This window comes from Phoca vitulina, unplaced genomic scaffold, assembly GCF_004348235.1.
Source record: "Phoca vitulina isolate PV1807 unplaced genomic scaffold, GSC_HSeal_1.0 scaffold30, whole genome shotgun sequence".
In the NCBI taxonomy this organism is placed as follows: domain Eukaryota; kingdom Metazoa; phylum Chordata; class Mammalia; order Carnivora; family Phocidae; genus Phoca; species Phoca vitulina.
In genome coordinates, this window is record NW_022589733.1 from 23,193,196 (window position 1) to 23,212,672 (window position 19,477).

At 46.1% G+C, this 19,477-nt stretch overlaps 1 protein-coding gene across 1 annotated transcript in view; it reads left to right on the forward strand.

Moving 5' to 3' along the window:
* HYDIN (HYDIN axonemal central pair apparatus protein) overlaps positions 1-19,477 on the forward strand; it is a 340,806-nt gene that overhangs the window by 303,960 nt on the left and 17,369 nt on the right. Inside the window, exons 70-80 of the mRNA XM_032424356.1 lie at positions 351-563; positions 1,036-1,174; positions 2,232-2,397; positions 5,773-5,920; positions 6,348-6,555; positions 7,066-7,287; positions 10,963-11,132; positions 13,204-13,402; positions 15,143-15,301; positions 17,061-17,338; positions 18,595-18,814. Coding sequence (XP_032280247.1) covers positions 351-563; positions 1,036-1,174; positions 2,232-2,397; positions 5,773-5,920; positions 6,348-6,555; positions 7,066-7,287; positions 10,963-11,132; positions 13,204-13,402; positions 15,143-15,301; positions 17,061-17,338; positions 18,595-18,814 — 2,122 coding nt within the window. The remainder of the gene's footprint in view (positions 1-350; positions 564-1,035; positions 1,175-2,231; positions 2,398-5,772; positions 5,921-6,347; positions 6,556-7,065; positions 7,288-10,962; positions 11,133-13,203; positions 13,403-15,142; positions 15,302-17,060; positions 17,339-18,594; positions 18,815-19,477) is intronic.

The window sequence follows — 19,477 nt, forward strand, 5'->3', positions numbered from 1 at the left end:
TGAGAGGACCCAGAGGGTAAGACTCTCTGCTCAATTTACAGCAGGGAGATTTTGTCACCACTACTGGAGGGATAACTTGGGGCCACACTTTGATATAGAAAAGGAGCCAGAATTCAGCCTCCTTCTCCTCGGCCCATTCATGCATTCATCCACTCAACAGTTAATGAATGAACACCTACCGTGTATCATGCACTATTCAGGGACTAAGATTATGTTGTTGACCAGGACAGACCCAATGTCTGCTTTCATGGAGCTCACATTCTGTTGGACATAATAATTCATTTCCACCCAACTCAGAAAGCAACGATTGATTTAAAAATAAATAAGAATAAATAACCTTATCCTCTCAGGATTCCCAACCTGCCACCTGGAGAGCAAGGTCCAGTCCTATCGACCAAAGGGCGGAGCTTCTTGCCCTTCTGCCATTTTGACCTGAAACACTCCGACTACATCAGCGGTCATCGGCGCAACCCAGATCTCCGAGGGCCTAGTGGTGGGGCTCTGGACTCAAACACCCGGGTGATTGAGTTCACCAGTGTGGGCATAGGAGGGAAGAGTCTTCGGTGAGTTGCCTAGGTTTGCATCAGTTGAGTTCCTATCAGTCATTCCTTCTACAGAACGTAGAGGAAGAATTCAGGGAAGTCAATGAGGCTAATTCCTAGAAGCAGGCTTGAACTACTGGGGTTGGACTTCGGGGAACTGCTCCAGTAAGAAAGCTAGATTTTGTCTCCTTAGCATCAACACTGGGGAAACTCTGGAAGACATAAACATGGAATCCCTGACCACCACCTTAACCACAGAGGATCACCGGGACAGAAGCACCCTGGGCATCATTATTACTCCAAAGTCCAAAACTCTATCCATAGTCTGGAGCCCCAGTTGAGATGCAGTTTTCATATCTATGGTAATGAAGTGCCCAGACAAGTTCTACTTCCCAGATAGGGGGACTGTGCTAGGGAAGGTGGTTAAGAAAGTTTCTCTTATTCCTCAACCCCCTGTTTCACTCTCTGCTATCAATTCTTCCCCCTTGACCAGGACTTTTACAATCCTGAACCCCACTAATAGCACTTACACCTTCTGCTGGATCTCCGAAGAAACTGAAAGTCTCCAGAACCCTCCAGCCTTCACATGCCTTACAGAGAAGGGCCTTGTCCACCCGGAAAAGAAAGCTGAGGTGTGTGTGTGAATGAAGACCACCCAACCAAGGACTTTAATCATTCTCTCTCTCTCTCTCTCTCTCTCTCTCTCTCTGCATAGCATGTGTGCTGTAGACCATAGGTAGAATGAGGGAGAACAGCCCAAGTATGCATCAATCAATAAATATTTGTTGAGTGGCATAGACATTAGGCAGTTCTCATGAACAGGACAGACCTGAGCTCTCTTGTTTGGCCATGGAGAGATGGAGAGCTCTAGCATTTGCAGTTTTAAAAACTGAAACTATTAAAGCGGGGAAGGGGAGCTGGGCACTAATGGGCACTAGGACCCATAGAGTAACAGGAAGACTTATTTTTTCCCCAAGGGACTGACAGTGGTAAAAGGATACAGATGTGTTTTTACTTGGTCGGGCCAAAGGGCAAAACAGAAAAGTGAGTCCTGTCCCACAGCTCAGTCCTCATGTTTACTCAGTGGTAATGGGTATGGGGTCAGATTTAATGAAGCATGAATTCATTGGCCAAAACAGATCTATGGGCCCCATATCCTGTAAGTTCCACAGAGAATCTCGGAGGCAGAAATAAATCCATGAAATAGAAATTATGAATTCAAATGCCTTCAGGAAGGTCCCACAAATGAATGGAGCAAGCCAAGGGAACAATGACAGGGAATGCTGAGCCCAGGACTGGCTGGCTGCCGTGTTTCTCTGTCAGATGACCACACACAGACAAGTAGACCCAGGGTTGCCAATTTTCCCAGACTTTTTAGGAAAAGCCAAAATTCCATATTTCTCTCAGATTCTATTTTTACATACCAAAGACATGGTGTGAAATATGGCAGCCCAGCCATCAGAGGCTGTGGGTGGGGTAGACCCCCTCAGGAGGGCCTGTGGGCAGGGCAAACAGACATTGATATTGCTGGAACAGCCACACTTACATGCCTTCACGGAGACAGTAGAAAGGTAGGGGTGACCTAGTAATGTCAGCCATCATAACCCCAGCACCAGTAAGCCTCCAAGGGCATGTGGAACAAGCAAACAGAAACGCTTTTTACCCCTCTGTTCCAAACTGTCTTCTTAGATTATCTTCCAGTTCACACCTTTCCATCTGGACATCACAGAAGCATTCTGGACTTTCTTAATCCCCGAACACAACATCACCGTCCCTTTCCTACTGGTAGGCAAAGCCACCGATCCTCTCATCAATCTGGACAAGTCACACCTCAACTTCAGTTGTCTCCTCATTGGTAAGGCTGCCCTGTTTGTTTACGTTTGAGTTGGTGTGACCTGTGAGGGAGGGGAGTAGGGCTGACCCAGCAATGAGCTCCAGGAGCAGATTTGGGTGGAACTATTCCTGGTGCCAGAGGTACTCTATCACTGTTCACAAAGCCATGAAATATTTATCTCTCGATCTAATTTTCATCAGGTATCTTCTAAACCCACACACTAATAACCTAAGAAAATTTAGGAGCCTTGCTACAGATCCTACTTGTTAGATTCCTTGAAGGCCTGGACTATGTCCATTTCCAGAGCCTCACGTTATCCCCATCTTACTTGCATGTGCCCCTGGAGGATGGGCTGTATTTGTTTGCCTCTCAGTCTGTGCCACAGTGGTCAGATTTCTCTGCCATCCTTTCATGCATTTATTCAGCTCAACAAATATTACTGAGCCCCTTGTATGACCCAGGCACTCTTCTGTGAGCTGAGAATGCCGTGGGAAAAGCCAAAGTCCCCATCCTCACGGTGGTTACAATCTAGTAATAGAAAGCAGACCACCAAGGGATGCCTGGGTTAAGCGTCTGCCTTCAGCTCAGGTCATGATCCCAGGGTCCTGGGATTGAGTCCACATCAGGCTCCTTGCTCGGTGAGGAGCCTGCTTCTCCCTCTGCCTGCCACTCCCCCTGCTTCTGCACTCGCTCTCACTCGCTCTCTCTCTCTCATTCTCTCTGACAAATAAATCTTAAAAAGAAAAAAGAAAGCAGACTACCAAAAAAGAAAAAAGAAAAATATATAGCATGTCAGATGTTAATAAGTATTCTAGAGAAGAATAAAGCAGGGTAGGGAGAATAAAGGATGCCAGGAGGCAATGGGAAAGTGACATTTGATCAGAGACCTGAAGGAAATAAAGGAAATGATCACCAGGTCCCTTATCACATGGATGTGGGGTGTGTGTGTGTGTGTGTGTGTGTAAAATACAACTAAAGTCAGAGGATGTTTTAGTAACTCATTAGATTTTTATATTTAGAAAAGTGATATTCTTTATAATAAGACAATCAATCTGTTATATGAGGAAAATTTTAATCTCTCTCCACCCATCCTTTCCATCAAAGGAAACCCATGTTAACAGTTTGTTAGTAATATTTCCATACATTTCTTATACTGATACATATAAGTAGGTGGGAGGAGATTACAATGTTTCAGAAGGTTTTGAACAAATGGCAATATAGCATAAGAATAATAACAGCACTCTTAAATATAGAGAACAAACACATGGTTACCAGGGGGAGGGTAGAAGGATGGTGATGAAACAGGTGATGGGGACTAAGGAATGCACTTGTCATGATAAGCACCAGGTGATGTATGAAAGTGTTGAATCACTATATTGCACACCTGAAACTAATATAACACTGTATGTTAACTAACTGGAATTAAAATTAAATTAAATAAATAAAAACAGCAACAGCAAGACAAACAGAATTTAATCTGGGAATGCAAGGGTGGTACATTTCAACATAATGATGAGATATCAACAGATTAAAGAACAACTGTATGATCATATGAATATATACTAAAAAGCCATGGCAGAAATTCTCGCCAAAAATTCTAATAGTAAGATAGGAATAGAGGGGGAAACTTACATAGAGAAGACTAATCAGGGGCTCCTGGGTGGGTCAGTCAGTTAAGCATCCAACTCTTGATTTCAGCTTAGGTCATGATCTCAGGGTCATGAGATGGAGCCCCAAATTGGGCTTTGTGCTGAGTGTGGAGGCTGCTTGGGATTCTCTCTCTCTCCCTCTGCCCCTCCCTCCCACCCCCCTCACACATACACTCACTCTCTCCCTTTCTCCCTCTTCCTCAAAAAAAAGAAGACTAACCAAAATCAAGAGGCAAATATTATCCTGTAATAAACCACTGAAACCACTTCAGTTAAAAATCGGTAATTAGGCAAGGATGCTCGTTATCATCATTATTACTGAATACTTTCCTAGTGATTTTAATTAGCAAATACAATAAAACAAGAAAATTCAATAATTGGCATAAACATTGGGGGAAAGAGACAAAACTATCTTATTTGCTATTGCTGGTGACTTCATACATAGAAAACCTCAAGAGGCTCTAGAGAAAAGCAAAACAAACCACTAGAATCAATAAGATAATTTAGTAAGTGGTTGGATACAAGACAGTTATGTAAAAATCAATAGTTTCTCTTTCTTTTAGCAATAAGCACCTAGAAACAGAAACAAAAAATCCATTCAATATTGACAAAACCTATATAACATCTAAGGATAAATGTAACAAGAAAAGCACAGGACGTATATGAAGAAAACTATAAAATCTTATTAAAGTGCCCCCAAACAAGATGTGAACATTTACCAGTTCTCTCAAAATTAAATGCAAGTTTAATCAAGTTCCAATTAGAATCCCAACTGGTGTTGCCAGGTAAAATACAGGATGCATAGTCTAATTTGAATTTCAGATAACAATGAGTAATTTTTTAGTGTAAATATGTCAACATAAGTATGTCTCATGCAATATTTGGGACATACTTCTACTAAAAAAATACTTCCTGGGCACCTGGGTGGCTCAGTTGCTTAAGCGACCGCCTTCGGCTCAGGTCATGATCCCGGAGTCCCGGGATCAAGTCCCGCATCAGGCTCCCTGCTCAGCGAGGAGCCTGCTTCTCCCTCTGACCCTCCCCCCTCTCATGTACTCTCTCTCTCTCTCTCTCATTCTCGCTCTCTCAAATAAATAAATCTTTAAAAAAAAAAATATTTCCTAAGTCTGGCAACCTTAATCCCAAAAGGACTGGAGGTAAGGGGAGAATTGAATAAAATGATTCTAAAGTATATGTTAAAAAACAAATACTCTACAATTGTCAAGGAAAGTAAGAAAAAGCAAAATAGTAACAGAAGATGTATTCAGGCCCTGTCAGGACTCTCATGACATACCTGAGCTCTGATGCAAGAGTTTAATGCAGAGACTATTGACAAAGATATGGGCAGAGTTAAGGGGCCTACCAGGGAGGGTAAAGCCCTCATTAACAAAAGCAAGAAGGCGTTAGTTCCAAAGGAACAAGGAGAGAAAATAATGTCATCAGAATCACCTAAGATAGCTGTGACCAAGGCAGAAGCGCCACCTAGCAGGAGCGGGCAATTGATAGAATAAAGTTCTAGAAGGAAGAGATGGAATCTCACCAGGGGAAGAAGGTCACTTGTAGAGCAGAAGGAAGGAAGAGAGGTAGTCAAAGACTGAAGAGCTTCAGTCAAAGACTGAAGAAGAGAGAAAAGAAGTTGAAGAGTTTTTTTCTAAGAAGGCTTCCTCTTGCCTGAGGAGCAGTATCTGCTAAGATGCTTCAGGAGCAGGCATGAGGCCTTCACTGAGGGCTGGTGTTTCCACTTTAGGCAGAGAAGCCAGGGAGACCGTGCATATCATCAACAAGGAGGAGCAGGGGTTCCATTTTGCCTTCCAGGACAACTCCCGATATTCTGAAGGTTTCAGCAACAGCCTGGTGATATGTCCCATGGAAGGCTGGATCCCACCACTGTCCAGGTAAAGAAAAAGTCCCCGACAACTACACCCTCCCAAAATAGGGGTTCTAGACCTGCTAGCCAGGAGAATCCATTCCCCTCAGAGTGCCCTGTATCAAGTCTCTTCCAGCTCTAAAATTTATATGAACAATCCCATCCCTGTCCTATTTATTTCCCATTGTTCATTTTCCTGATAAATTGTAGAGCACTGAGAACTTTAAGACCTTCTTCTCAATATTTTCTCTCCTGTTTATATTCATTTCCTTGCTATCTATGAATTCATAAAGCAATGACACACCGTGTCTGGCTAATCTTCCAAACTCATCATAATTTGGAGTGGCGATGCTTTTTCCTCATAGTGCATGTGCTAATCCATCAGGCTCATATTCTTTAGCAGGTTATAGCAGGTTGGCCTTGTCAGCTAATCTACTGTCTTCTTCCCCATCCAGGTTCCCAGTGGATATTTTCTTCACACCAAAACAGGAAGGAGATGTGAACTTTAATTTGATCTGCAATGTGAAAAAGAAAGCCCACCCTCTGACCTTAAATGTCAAGGCTGAGGGATACACTATGAATGCAGAGGTCAAATGCAAGGACAGGACTGGCTTGATCACTCTCCTGACTGCTAAAGAGACTAACATTATCAACTTCTATGAGGTAAGAGTGTGAGAGAGCCTTGATTCATTCTCTCTCTCTCTCGCTCTCTCTGTTTCCACACTGGCTGGGAAAGGCAGTACAAGTGAATGTTAGCTGCATCTCTCTGTTTCAAATGCCAGGGAGACCAGGAGAACAGAAACAGAAGCATCTCCGTCCTCAGAATGCATATAGTTTTGATGTGAAAACTTATTTTATATTTCAGGGGGTGGAGAGATGATAGGGAAGGGAAGAATCCTTGTATTAAACATACAGGAAGGATGTTTGTCTACCAAGGGAGGCCTAAAAATTAAATTGCTATCTTACTCTTCAGGTATGAGGATCCCCAACACTTAGTAGCACTTGCTGGAATATCTGACTACATTAATCCCATGATACTCAACTCACTAACATCATCTGTCATCCCTATTTCCCAAAGGATAGTTTTCCCCAAAATCTTACATATCCTAACCCCAGAGAAGGGAACCATGATTTGCATTCCATCAACATACTACTCTGTTCTCTGTCTCTCAGGTAGAGCTGAACGAATGTGTTCAGTGTGAACTCAGTTTTATCAACACTGGAAAGTTCAACTTCAGCTTCCAGGCAGAGCTCTCTGGCCCCAAAGCCCTGCTGCAGTACTTGGAATTTTCCCCCATTGATGGCAGTGTGGATGTGGGACAAAGTGCACATGCCTCCTTGTCTTTCCAGCCATTTAAGAAGTGTGTCTTGAAGGGCCTGGAACTCAGAATTAAGGTGAGACCATTTAACATTGTCTGACCCTGAGAGCACTCACAGCACTCTGTCTTTAGAGATTAATTCTCCTGTATGTTCCTTGTCTTGTCCACCCTGCCAGAAGCTCCTGGAGAGTGGTCATGTTGCAGATAGTCTCACAATCTCTAGTATAAAGGCCTTATCCACAGTTGAGGCACCTGGTGAATAAGTGTCCATTGAAAAGCAGTTGACCATCCATGCACTGGAATCCTATGCAGCTATTAAAATAAATAAGAGAGACAGATGGGAGGTGGAGAGGAAGCAAGAGAGACAAAATATGTATAACATTTTCCAAGATAAGTTATTGAATGAAAAAACCAAGGAATTATGATGTCCGCAGGAATGGCAGAGAAGGACCTTTGAAGAACTGCTCTTCATAGTGATGAGAACACTGGCAAAAACTAGCAAAACAACCTTTTTCAGAACTCTTGAAATTAACCAAAGGCTAGCAAGAATCCTAAGATCTTTTATTCAAGAAAAATGGCTGAATTGTGTGTATATGCCTCATTTTCTTTATTCATCTGTCAATGAACATTTAGGTTGTTTTCACATCTTGACTACTGTGAATAGTGCTATACTGAATATGAAAGTGTTAATATCTCTTCAAGGTCCTGATTTCACTTCTTTTGGATACCAAAGCCAAACAAAGTCACCACAAGAAAAGAAAACCATAGGCCAAGATCCCTGATTAATATAGGTGCAAAAAATCCTCAACAAAATACCTGTAAACCAAATCCAAGAATACACTGAAAGGATCATACACTACAACCAAGTGGGACTTATCTCTCAGATGCCAGGATGGTTCAACATACAAAAATCAATTAATGTGATATCTGACATTAACAGAATAAAGGATAAAAATCACATGATCATTTCAATAGAAGTGGCAAAAAGCATTTGACAAAATTCATAACAAAAACTCTCAACAAACTAGGATTAGAAGGAAAGTACCCCCACATAATAAAGGTCATATATGAAAAGCTCACAGCTAACATCACACTTATTCGTGAAAAGCTAAAAGCTTTTCCTTTAAGATCAGGAACAAGGCAAGGATGCCCATTCTCACCACTTCTGGAAGTCCTAGGCAGAGCATTTAGACAAGAAAAAGAGAAAAGGTATCCAAGTCAGAAAGAAAGAAGTAAAATTATCCCTGTGTGCAGACAACATGATCTTATATATAGAAAACCCAAAAGATTCCATTAAAAGAATCTGTTAGAATTGGGGCACCTGGGTGGCTCAGTCAGTTAAGCATCTGCCTTCAGCTCAGGTCATGACCTCAAGGTCCTGGAATTGAGCCCCGCATCAGGCTCCCCAGTCAGTGGGAAGTCTGCTTGTCCCTCTTCCTCTGCCCCTCCCCCTGCTTGTGCTCTCTCTATCAAATAAATAAATAAAATCTTTAAATTAAAAAAATCTGTTAGAATTAATAAAATAACTCAGTAAAGTTGCAGGACACAAAGTCAACAAACAATCAGTTGCTTTTCTATATGCTAATAAGAAGCTATCTGAAAAGCAAATTAGGAAAAGAATCTTATTTACAATATCACAGAAAAGGATTCAATTCTCAGGAATAAACTTAACTAAGGTGGTGAAAGACTTGTATGTTGAAAACTACAAAATGCTGGTGAAAGAAATTAAAGACACAAATAAATGGAAAAAATCCTCTGTTTGTGGATGCAAAGCCTTAATATTGTTAAAATGTCTGTACTACCCAAAGCCATCTATAGATTCAGTGCAATCCCTATCAAAATCCCAATGGAATTTTTTTTTTTACAAATACAGAAAAACAGTTCTACAATTCATATGAAACCACGAAAGACCACAAATAGCCAAATCAATCCTGAGAAAGAACAAGGCTAGAAGCATCACACATCCTGATTTCAAAATATATTATAAAGCTAATATCAAAATAGTATAGTACCATCAAAATAGTATAGTACCATCAAAATAGTATAGTACCAGCATCAAGACAGACCCTAGACCAGTGGAACAGAACTGGGAGCCCAGAAACAAATGCACATGTATACGGCCAGCTGATCTTTGACAAGGTGCCAAGGATACACAATGGGAAAGGAGAGTCTCTTCAACAAATGGTGCTGAGAACACTGGATATCCATATGCAAAAGAATGAAACTGAGCCTTTTACACCATCCCCAGAAGTCAGCTGCAAATGGATTAAAGACTTAAACGTAAGACCTGAAACCACAAAGCTCCTAGAAGACAGTATCGGGCGAGTTTCATGACCTCGGTTTGGCAGTGGCTTCACGGATATGACACTAAATTCACAGGCAACAAAAACAAAAATAAAGAAGCGGGACTGCCTCAAACTCAAAAGTTTCTGCACAGCAAAAGCGACAGTTGACAGAGTGAAGAGACATGGTCTTTATTCGTATACTTAAGGAGAAGGTGACTGACAGGGAACCGGGGGGTACAGCAATTGGAACCCACGGTCAGTTGCTGGACAGTCCATAATTTAGATGGACATGAAGTCATAGCACAGTCTAAAAAAAAATTTTTTTTTTCAATTAGAAAAAACAAAACCGTAAAACTCCTAGCCTGGAACTCAAGGGCAATGTTGCAGCCATCTTCCCTGGGAAGAGCCAGGCACGCCACCTCAGAAGGAGCCCATCCCTTGGGAGAACTGTCTTTTTTCAGAACTTTCATGTCTTATGGAAAAAAAGAAACATCACACACATCGTAGTACCTTCCTGCTCTAATTAGCGGAAGAGTTGAAGGTGGTCAATCATAATCCTTTACGGGAAATCAGTCACAAAATACAAAGACTTTAAAAGCCTTAAGTAAGAAACTGTTTTTCAGTTTATAAAGTCACTTACAAAAACTTGTACCAATGACTGTTATATTATTATAATGATGTTTAGAATAAATACGGGATATTTTGTTTTAAGTAAATTTTCAACTTAGGAAATTTCATATTATAAAGTTTCTGAAGAGCAAATTAAGGTCATGTCCCAACAGGCACGTGTGTCATCTTGTTGAGAATCCAGGTATGACCCATACTTTTTATATTTCTCCACTCTTTCACCCTTGACATAGGGGCCTTTGACTTCCTTCTTGTCCTTTCCTGGTCACAAGGGGACCATCCACTTTGCAGCCCCGGGTCTGCATTCAAAGTGGAAATAAGAGAGAAGAGCCTGAAGGCAAAACATACAAAAAACCACCAACCAACCAACCAAACTTTCCCAGCAAGACCGCCTCTGTATTTAAATAGGACACCTTCTTGTCCTCTTCTGTTTATATCTTGATGACCAGAACTATGTCTGATGACCACCCTTAGTGTCCAGGAAGGATAGGAACTCTAGTATTTCCACCCAGGCATCTTGGCAACTAAGCAGAGTCCTGCTGATAGGGAACCCTTGGGAAGCAGATGGGGGACAGTAACTAGCAGTCTGCCACACCTCTGCCTTCCGGCTGAATCATGGCTGCAGGAGCCAATGCAGGGTCTGATTGCAGAGTATCCCACTGTGCTTTCCTCAGGTAAACAAACTGCTAACCTGTGAATCAGAATCTCTGCCCATGGAGTCTTGGCACCTGTATTTTTTTTTGGAAAAGCACCAACTGCTTTCCTCCTTCAGCTGAGGACTTGAGGAGCCCTTTGCTCACACTTCTAATCACACTCTGCCTGCCATTCCCTCCCCACAGATCAGTCACGGCCCGACATTTCTGTGCAGCATCTCAGGCTGCGCTGTGAGCCCAGCTGTTCATTTCTCCTTCACCAGCTACAACTTTGGGACCTGCTTCATCTACCAGGCTGGGATGCCCCCATACAAACAAATCCTGGTTGTCACCAACAAGGAAGAAACGTCTATGAGGTACGCAGACTTCCCAGAGCTTCCAGAGGAGTCTGTGGCTCCTTGAGGGTCCTACAGGTGAAGTCCTGCCAAAACAGAAAAAGGAAGATTATGGGAAAGAGTCAAATACAGCTGGGCATGAATCCCGAGTCTCCTTTCCCCACCACTAATACTTGGGTAGCCATGAGCTACTCTGCTGAAAAATCTTAAAATGAGGAGGGCAATGCCAGATGACCTGATGAGAGGTTCATTGGCTTCCATTTACTTTCCCCACATAATAGATGTGGAAACCAAGGTTTGAAGAGTTAAAAAGTGAATTTGTCAGGCCATTACTTTGTAGTAAATAACAGATCTATGCCAAGCTTAAGTCTTCTGATTAAAATCCAGCCTCTCTGCACCATCCCTGTGTAGAATGTTCCAGTATGGGTTTCTGGGCCTTATTTCAGACCTATTGAAACAGGATTTCCCGAGACTAGCCCAGAGACCTGTGTTTCCTCAAAGCTCTCTAGGTTGGTACTATGCAACAGAACTTTCCTGGACGGTGGAACTGTTACGTATCTGCACTGTCCAATATGGCAGCCTATAACTACATGTGGCTGCAGAGCACGTAAATTGTGCCTGGTGCAACTGAGGGACCAAATTCTTAATTTGTTAAATTTTAATTCATTTGAATTTGAATTTGAATAGCCACTGGGTCTAGTGGCTACCGTATTGGAAAGCACAGGCCTATGTTCAAAGCCCACCTCTTCCCTAGCTGTGCGACCTTGGGCACATGTTCTCAACTCTCCTCGCCTGAGATGGTGGATAATAATAGCATCTCCCATACGGGGCTGTTAGGAGGATTAAATTAGTTCCCCCAGAGAGAGTCCTGAGAACAGTGCCTGGAACATAGGAAATGCTCAGTTATGGTTATCTGCTGCTGCTGCTGGGATGATGATGGTTATCAACCTGAAGCATTCGTTACAAGAGTGTCATGTGATTTGAAATGCTAATTAAAAATCTTATCTACCTGTACTCTTTCCTGCATGATTTAATTCAATAGGAGTCCTACGCAAAGGCGTTAAGTTCTATTTATTGGCCCAGCTGGACTCCTTCTCTAAATGCCTGGAAGACAGACAAGGAAGCGTTGTAGTGGAGAGGTCTCATGCCTTCCTACCCACAGGTGGAATAGAGTGGACATGGTCTTCGAAGATGCCCGGTAGTTGGGCGATTAGTGATAACGAGAACAGCTCACCTTTGTGGAATGTTTCCTCTTTGCCCTGCTTAGTGACTGCCTCAGTCGCTCTATTCCATTTCATGCTCCCAACAACCTTATGAGGTAACTGTCACTAACCCAGCTTTCCAGATAAGGCAACAGAGGCCCAAAGGGGCCAAGTAACTTTTCTCAGGTCTCATGGCTTGTTAGTGATTAGAGCCCGGATCCAAACTCCTTTCTATCTAACTCAGAACACATACTCCTATCCGCTGTGCTTTGCCACCCAGTTACTTAGGAAGCATTTCCTCCTCCTCCTCCTCCTTCTTTTTTTTCTTAGAGAGAAAGAGAGAGCCCTTTTGCAGGGTGGAGGTGGGAGGAGAGGGGCAGAGGGAAAGGGTTAGAGAGTCTTAAGCAGGCTCCACGCCCAGCACAGAGCCCAGTGCAGGGCTCCATCTCACGACCCTGAGATCATGACCTGAGCTGAAATCAAGAGGCAGACACTTGACCTACTTAGCCACCCAGGCACCCCAGGAAGTATTTCCTTCCTTTGCATCGAGCAAAGGGCCACGGCACTTTTGAGTTTGAGGCCCAGTTCTGCCGGGATCTCAGGGTGTGATTTGGGGTAAGTAACTTGATTATGTCAGGGGGCTTTGGGCTGAACCACTGCTGAGGTCGCTTCCAACCCTTACATCCTGTGACTGCAGGACAGCAGGGCAGGAAATCCATCAGAACCCAGCTCAGAGAGACAAGGGGACAGAATCGGTCTTTCTGGGTGACTTAAACATGTGCTCTGACCTCCAGGAGTACAGGCTGGTGCTGGAGACCCTCCTCCTTTGTAGACAAAATGGAAATATGCGGGCCCTCTAACTTCCACGCCTTCCTCCTGATTTTCTCTAGCTTAGACTGTCTGTACACCAACACCACGTACCTCGAGGTGAACTTCCGTGTCGATGTGATAAAGCCGGGAAAGACACTGGAGATTCCAATCACCTTTTATCCTCGAGAAAGTATCCAATACCGAGAACTCATCCCCTTTGAAATCAATGGGCTCTCACAACAAATAATTGAAATCAAAGGGAAAGGCACTGAAATGAAGGTAAGAGACGGTTGGTGAGATCCTCAGGCTTGGCACCCTCCTTTTTGCCCTCCCAGTCACCTGTGCCCCCCGAGCCCACTCTTCCTCCCTTCTCCACCCGTCTGGCCCCCCAGCTACTCTGTCAGAGGCCAGCCAGTCCTACCGAAGGATGAACTGTCAAATCTGACTCTTACTCAACACCAAACTTTAGTGCATCATAGGCTACAAGGAATCACAAGCACCGGAGAAACACGCTTTTCTTGGAGAAGTTGGAGACTGTCAGATACGTAATCCCGAGCATGTCCTGTTTTCGGGTTTAATAGGCTAGATTTGTTTTGGACAACAACTTGTTTTGGCTATGTATGCAGACATACGTTTCAGTTGTGGAACATCCTCCCTTAATGCCACATTGATTAGTACTCTCTGCCAGGCACAGATCCCAGGGTTATGCTTGATTGAGGGCATCTCTTCTAAGTAGGTGCTCCTAATGAAAGTCCTGCTGCTAATCCCTTTCTACCCAGTGTCTGGTAAACATTTAAGGTGTCTGTTTGGTTGGCACATTTGCGTTTTCATAGGAGGTTTTGGAAGACAGAAGACTTTCCCGGATGCTCAGGAATGCATGGGACAATTCAGCCACAGGGAGAGAGAAGATGTGGGAGGGATAGGAGGGAGGTCTCCCTGGCAGCCTTCCCATCAAGCTAGAGGAACCCCAGGACATGGCCACCTGGTGTGTCTGCACCCAAGCCAGAGAGGGGGGCCTCTTCCGATCTCACTGTTCATTCTGTCACTCACCCACTCTGCACTCACCGTGTGCTAGGTCCTTTGGGGGAAGTCCGGAGGGGACGTCCGGGAGCACAGGCTGCTGCTAGGGACTCTCAGCTTTTGAGACAGAATGGAAGCGTGTGGGCTGGATATCAAGAAAGCTGAGGAGCAGGGGGTGTGCAGTTTAGGGACTGATCGAATGATAGTGACCCATGGTGCTGCACAGTCCTGCGGGCCAGGCCCAGCCTGACCTCGATCCATCCCGGCCGACCCCGGGATCAGTGCCTGCTGAGGACTTGGAAGCGTGTCCCCTGTCACACCTCTGCTGCTGCCGTTCTAGTCTGAACGCTCGGCACCGGCCGCTCCTCCAGGCTTTCTCTCCCGCCCCCTTCCAGCCCTTCTTCCACTGAGACGTGAGCCACAGCCCACCCAAAACCCGCATTTGATGGGGTCAGTCCATGCTGCCCGGGCTTCCCACTTCTCCCGGCATGAACCCTGACTGCCTCCAAGCCTGTCTTCTCAGGATGCCCCTTGTTCCCCACCCCAGGCCTTGGCTGAGCACTCCTCCGACTCAGGGCCTCACCACAGAGTGTCCCCTGCCACCGGGGTGCCCTCCAACCTCACACCCACCCCGACTCAACCTGACTAGATCCTACCCTTCCTTTAGCTCCCAGTGCAGTGTAGACATGCCTTCTCAGGGAGGCCTCCCCAGAACCGCCAGCCAGGTCAGCCTCTGTAATGTGCTCTCAAGGTACCCTGAGCTTTTCCTTCACAACCCTTGACCCTGTTGTAATTATGTAGTTGTGTAATGAGCTGCCTAGGGGGTAGTTTATGCCCATGAATGTTTACTGGGTGAGTGAATACCCATCCCATATGAAGAAGGCAGGACACTGAGAGAGAGGAACCACCCTTACCTCACCAGAGTGGATGTATCCTGGTGATTATTTTTCTCAGTAACTGATGAAACCCTCCCTCCCTGCTCTCTTTCCTGTTCTGCAGATTTCAGTCCTGGATCCAGCCAACAGGATTGTGAAGTTAGGAGCTGTCCTGCCGGGACAGGTTGTGAAAAAAATGGTTTCCATCATGAACACCAGCCACACCCAGCTCACATTCAGCCAGTCAGTCCTGTTCTCAATTCCAGAACTCCAGGAACCCAAGGTTGGTGCTCAGGGCTCCCGGGGGGCTCTTCATGCGTCCCGATGGTACGGAGGACCGTGCTAGCAGCACTGACCGCTCACGCTTCTGGTGCACCTACAGCGTGCAGACCATTCTGAGAGCTTCCCGTGTGCTACCTCTGAGTGTCTTCACAAAAGCAGTGTAGGGCTAGTGCTTTCATTATTCTCATTTTACATAGAAGGACACCAAGGCTTAGAGGGACTGCATACTTCGAAAGGGCAGCAGAGTGAAAGAGAAAGGGATGCGATTCAGTAGATCTGGATTCTCATGAATGTATATGTCCTGTAGAAAGTTTGAAAAATATGGTAAGTCATAAAGAAAACCATTTTCCCCATAATCTCACAATGACCACCTTCTTGCCATATGCCCACCCAGCAGAGAGACAGTGAGATCAAGCTCTCTGGCGTCTCTTCTTACAAGGGCTCTAGTCCCGTCACAAGGATCCCACCCTCATGACCTCATCTAAACCTAATTACCCCCTAAAGGCCGGACACCACTCACATGTGAATTTGGGGGACACAATTCAGTCCATAGCAAGGTGAATATGACATAGACTTGTCTGGTGGGGTCAGTCCATGCTGACTTGTCCAGTCTTCAGGGGTCACTGACACAGAAATAACACCCAGACAGCCTAGAAACTGCAGAGGCAGGGTGTGAATTGGGAAGGGGCAGCTCGGAGGACAGCTGGGGGCTGTTGGGAGGCCTCACAGTGGAGGGAGGCCTGCACTGAGGTCAGGGTGAAGAGGTGTCTTGCAGGCAGACGGGTTGGGGAGCGGTGTGCTCGCAGGAAAAGGTACATGGGCGCCGAAGGGCCTGTGCTGGTGGGCGTGCAGGCGTGAGGCGGGGCAGCAGGGGCACTGAGAACCATCTGGGGCTTGTCCGAGACAGGAAGACGGGCTGAGGGAGCTAGCCAGAGCAAGGGCGCTGGTGGGTATCTCGTCCCAGGGCCCTGCCGCCATCCAGAGACAGGGCCAACTTGTTGCTTTTGTTTCCTCATTCATCCAAGGCGACATCCTCAGTGCCACTGGGCCGGCGCCCCTGACCGTTGGGCCAAGCCACTTGTACTGGCCCAGTGGCCCCGGGCGGTCCCGGTGCAGTTTTTGGCTCATCTCACCCCTGCTGCCACAGTCCCCCGCTCTGCACCCCAGGGAACACAAGCGCGGAAGGAGCCTCGGCTTCCTTCGAGCTGATTTTGATTGATTTCTGCCAGGACAAAGCAGGAAAGGGAGAGCATACGAATTTAAACAGCAGTTCTCAGACTCTAGAACATGTGGGTCAGGGCACTTTTGAAGATGCGAGTTCCAGGCTCTCCCAAAATTCAGTCGGCCTGGGGAAGGACCTGGGAATCTGCATCTAAAACAGCACATTAGGAAACATGGTACAGAGAGCCCAGGGAGCCCTCCTTGGAAAGACACCAGAGCACTGAGTGTTTCCTATTTCCTTTTATCGTACTATTTCCTCCACCAGAGAGTAGGGGTCATTTGCTGCAAGGGGTTGAAGAGAGAATTAACATTTATGGAATGCCTATTTCGTGCCACACATTTATACAGATGATCTGAATCTTCACCGTAGAGTAAGTCACAGAAAGTTTAAGTAACTTGCCAAAGATGACCTGGCCAGTAGGAGGCAGCAGAATGGGATCTGACCCCTGGGCTGTTGCAGCCCTAAGAGCAAGACCCAGGAATGGATGCCTCCGACGCCCCTGCCCTCAGTGGCTGAGTATCCTTGTGGTTTTGTCCAGGTCATCACCCTGATACCATTCCACAACATCACTCTGAAGCCCAAAGAGGTCTGTAAGCTGGAAGTCATCTTTGCCCCGAAGAAGCGCATCCCTCCCTTCTCCGAGGAGGTGTTCATGGAATGTATGGGGCTCCTGCGTCCCCTCTTCCTCCTCAGCGGCTGCTGCCAGGCCCTGGAGATCTCCCTGGACCAGGAGCATCTCCCCTTCGGGCCAGTCGTGTATCAGACACAAGCCACGCGTCGCATCCTTATGTTGAACACGGGTGACGTGGGTGCAAGGTAGGAGAGCGGTGTGCCCACCCCGAGGCTAGCACAGCCCTGTGACACTGGCTTTGCCCTGGATCTAGACACGACATCTGTTTCACAAGTCAGGCCACTCGTTATTTCTTTCCCCTCCCTTTTACATCCCCTCCCTTCGCTCAGATGTGACAACAGTGGTCCCGCTCAGGTGACTGCTTGCTGCCAGGATGGCGAAAATTAATGTCATTGAGAACATTTGTTTGGTGCCCATTCTATGCCCTTTACATGGCTCCTCTTGGCTAATCCCAAACAGTTCCATGGCTGATCCATTTTACAGATGAGACAACTGAGATTACTTTACCAAAATCATGCCTTTAGCAAGGACTCACACTGTGCAGGTGCAGTGCTGAGCATTCTTGCATATAAGCTCCCACTTAATTATCCCAGGCCCCCATAAGGTCCTCTGTTGTCCCCATTTCACAGATGAAGGTGAGGCTCAAGGAGGTCAGGTGATTGACCTGAGGTCACACAGCCAAGAAGTGGGGGAAAAAGACGGGATTGGAACCCAAGTATATCTGTGATCGCTCTCCTCTCCAGGCTCTTCCCTCTAGCTAGCAGGTGCCCACCCCGGTCACTACTCAGGCAGGCCCCCATAGCTATGCAGGCGGGCACCGAATACCTGCACGGGGCACTCTCGCCCAGACCTCAGCGAGAACAGTGCCCTGAGGGTGTGGTGTGGCGGCCCCTGAGTGCTGGAAGCACGGGGTCTGCACCACCCACCTTCTGTCTCCCATCGGCCCACAGAGGGATGACTACACAGGGCCCTCAGGTCCCAGAGCCACCAAGAGCAGGTGCAATGCTCACCTGCATCACCTCTCCCCTCCTGGATGGGGGGGTGGGGGGAGGGGTTGCTGATAGCCACGGTCTCGGGACGGTTCCAGTCCTAGCCCAATCACTTCCTAGCTGTCTGATCTTGGATACACATGTGTTAGTGCATTCATGCACATGTTCCCCCGTGAGCCACTGGTGGACCATAAGATAAGATGCAGCCCCTTCCCACCCTGCTCCGGTCTGAGAGGCAGCTGAGCCATCCTACCCAGGAGAGATCTGGCTCTTGTCCCCACTGCCTCTGCTGCACCCAGTGATGGTCTTCCTCCCAGGTCCCAGGGAGTGCTCATTAGCAGGTAAACCTCCCAGCTAAAAGCCCAGGCAAAGTCTCTTGATCTCAGCAGCATTGAGGACACCCCCAGGATACTAGTAAATTGTCTTTCTTGTCTCCTTTTATCTTGGAAAAGGTTTAAATGGGATGTCAAAAAATTTGAGCCTCATTTCTCCATCAGCCCAGAAGAAGGCTATATCACTGCGGGCATGGAGGTTTCGTTTGAAGTGACCTACCATCCCACTGAAGTGGGCAAGGAGAGTCTCTATAAAAACTTGCTCTGCTTCATCCAGGGAGGCAATCCCTTGAGCCTAACCCTATCTGGAGTCTGCGTGGGACCACCTGCAGTAAAAGAGGTCAGTAGATGCTGCCCACAGATGGGCCAGTGGCCAGAGTGGGCCCAGCAAGCTCCACAAGTGAATTCAGCCAGGCTTCTAGAAACAAGTGACTCTGAAAAAAAAAAAAAGAAAGAAAGAAACAAGTGACTCTGTTCAAACAGTCCTCGGTGCCAACATCAAACATCCAGACCTGCTTCCCAACCCCTGCCACAGGGCTTTTGCATAATCTGTTCCCACTGCTGCAATATTCATTTTCCCTCTTCATTTAGTTAAATCCTATTCATTCTTCAGCCCTCAACTCAAGCATCACATTCTCAAGGAAGCTTGCACTGATATCTCTGGCTAGATCAAATTCTGTTACACGCTCTGTAAGTAAAGGGTAAACACCTTTCTCTCCTTCTCTCTCATCAATAAAGCGGGGGAGAGGGCCTTGAGTTAATCCTCCGCTAGCCATGTCCATAGAAACCTGAGAATGGACTGTGTTCCACTTATGGTAAAAACGCTTATGGCAAAAATGACACCCAATCTTCATCTCTATAATCCCATTATTTCAAGAGTGTTATGTAAATGGGCTCATACGGTATGCTCTGAACATGTATGTACAAGTCTTGGCGGGACATATGCTTTCATTTTCTTGGGTAAATATCTAGGAGTGGAGTGGCTGGGTCATAGAGCAGGCAT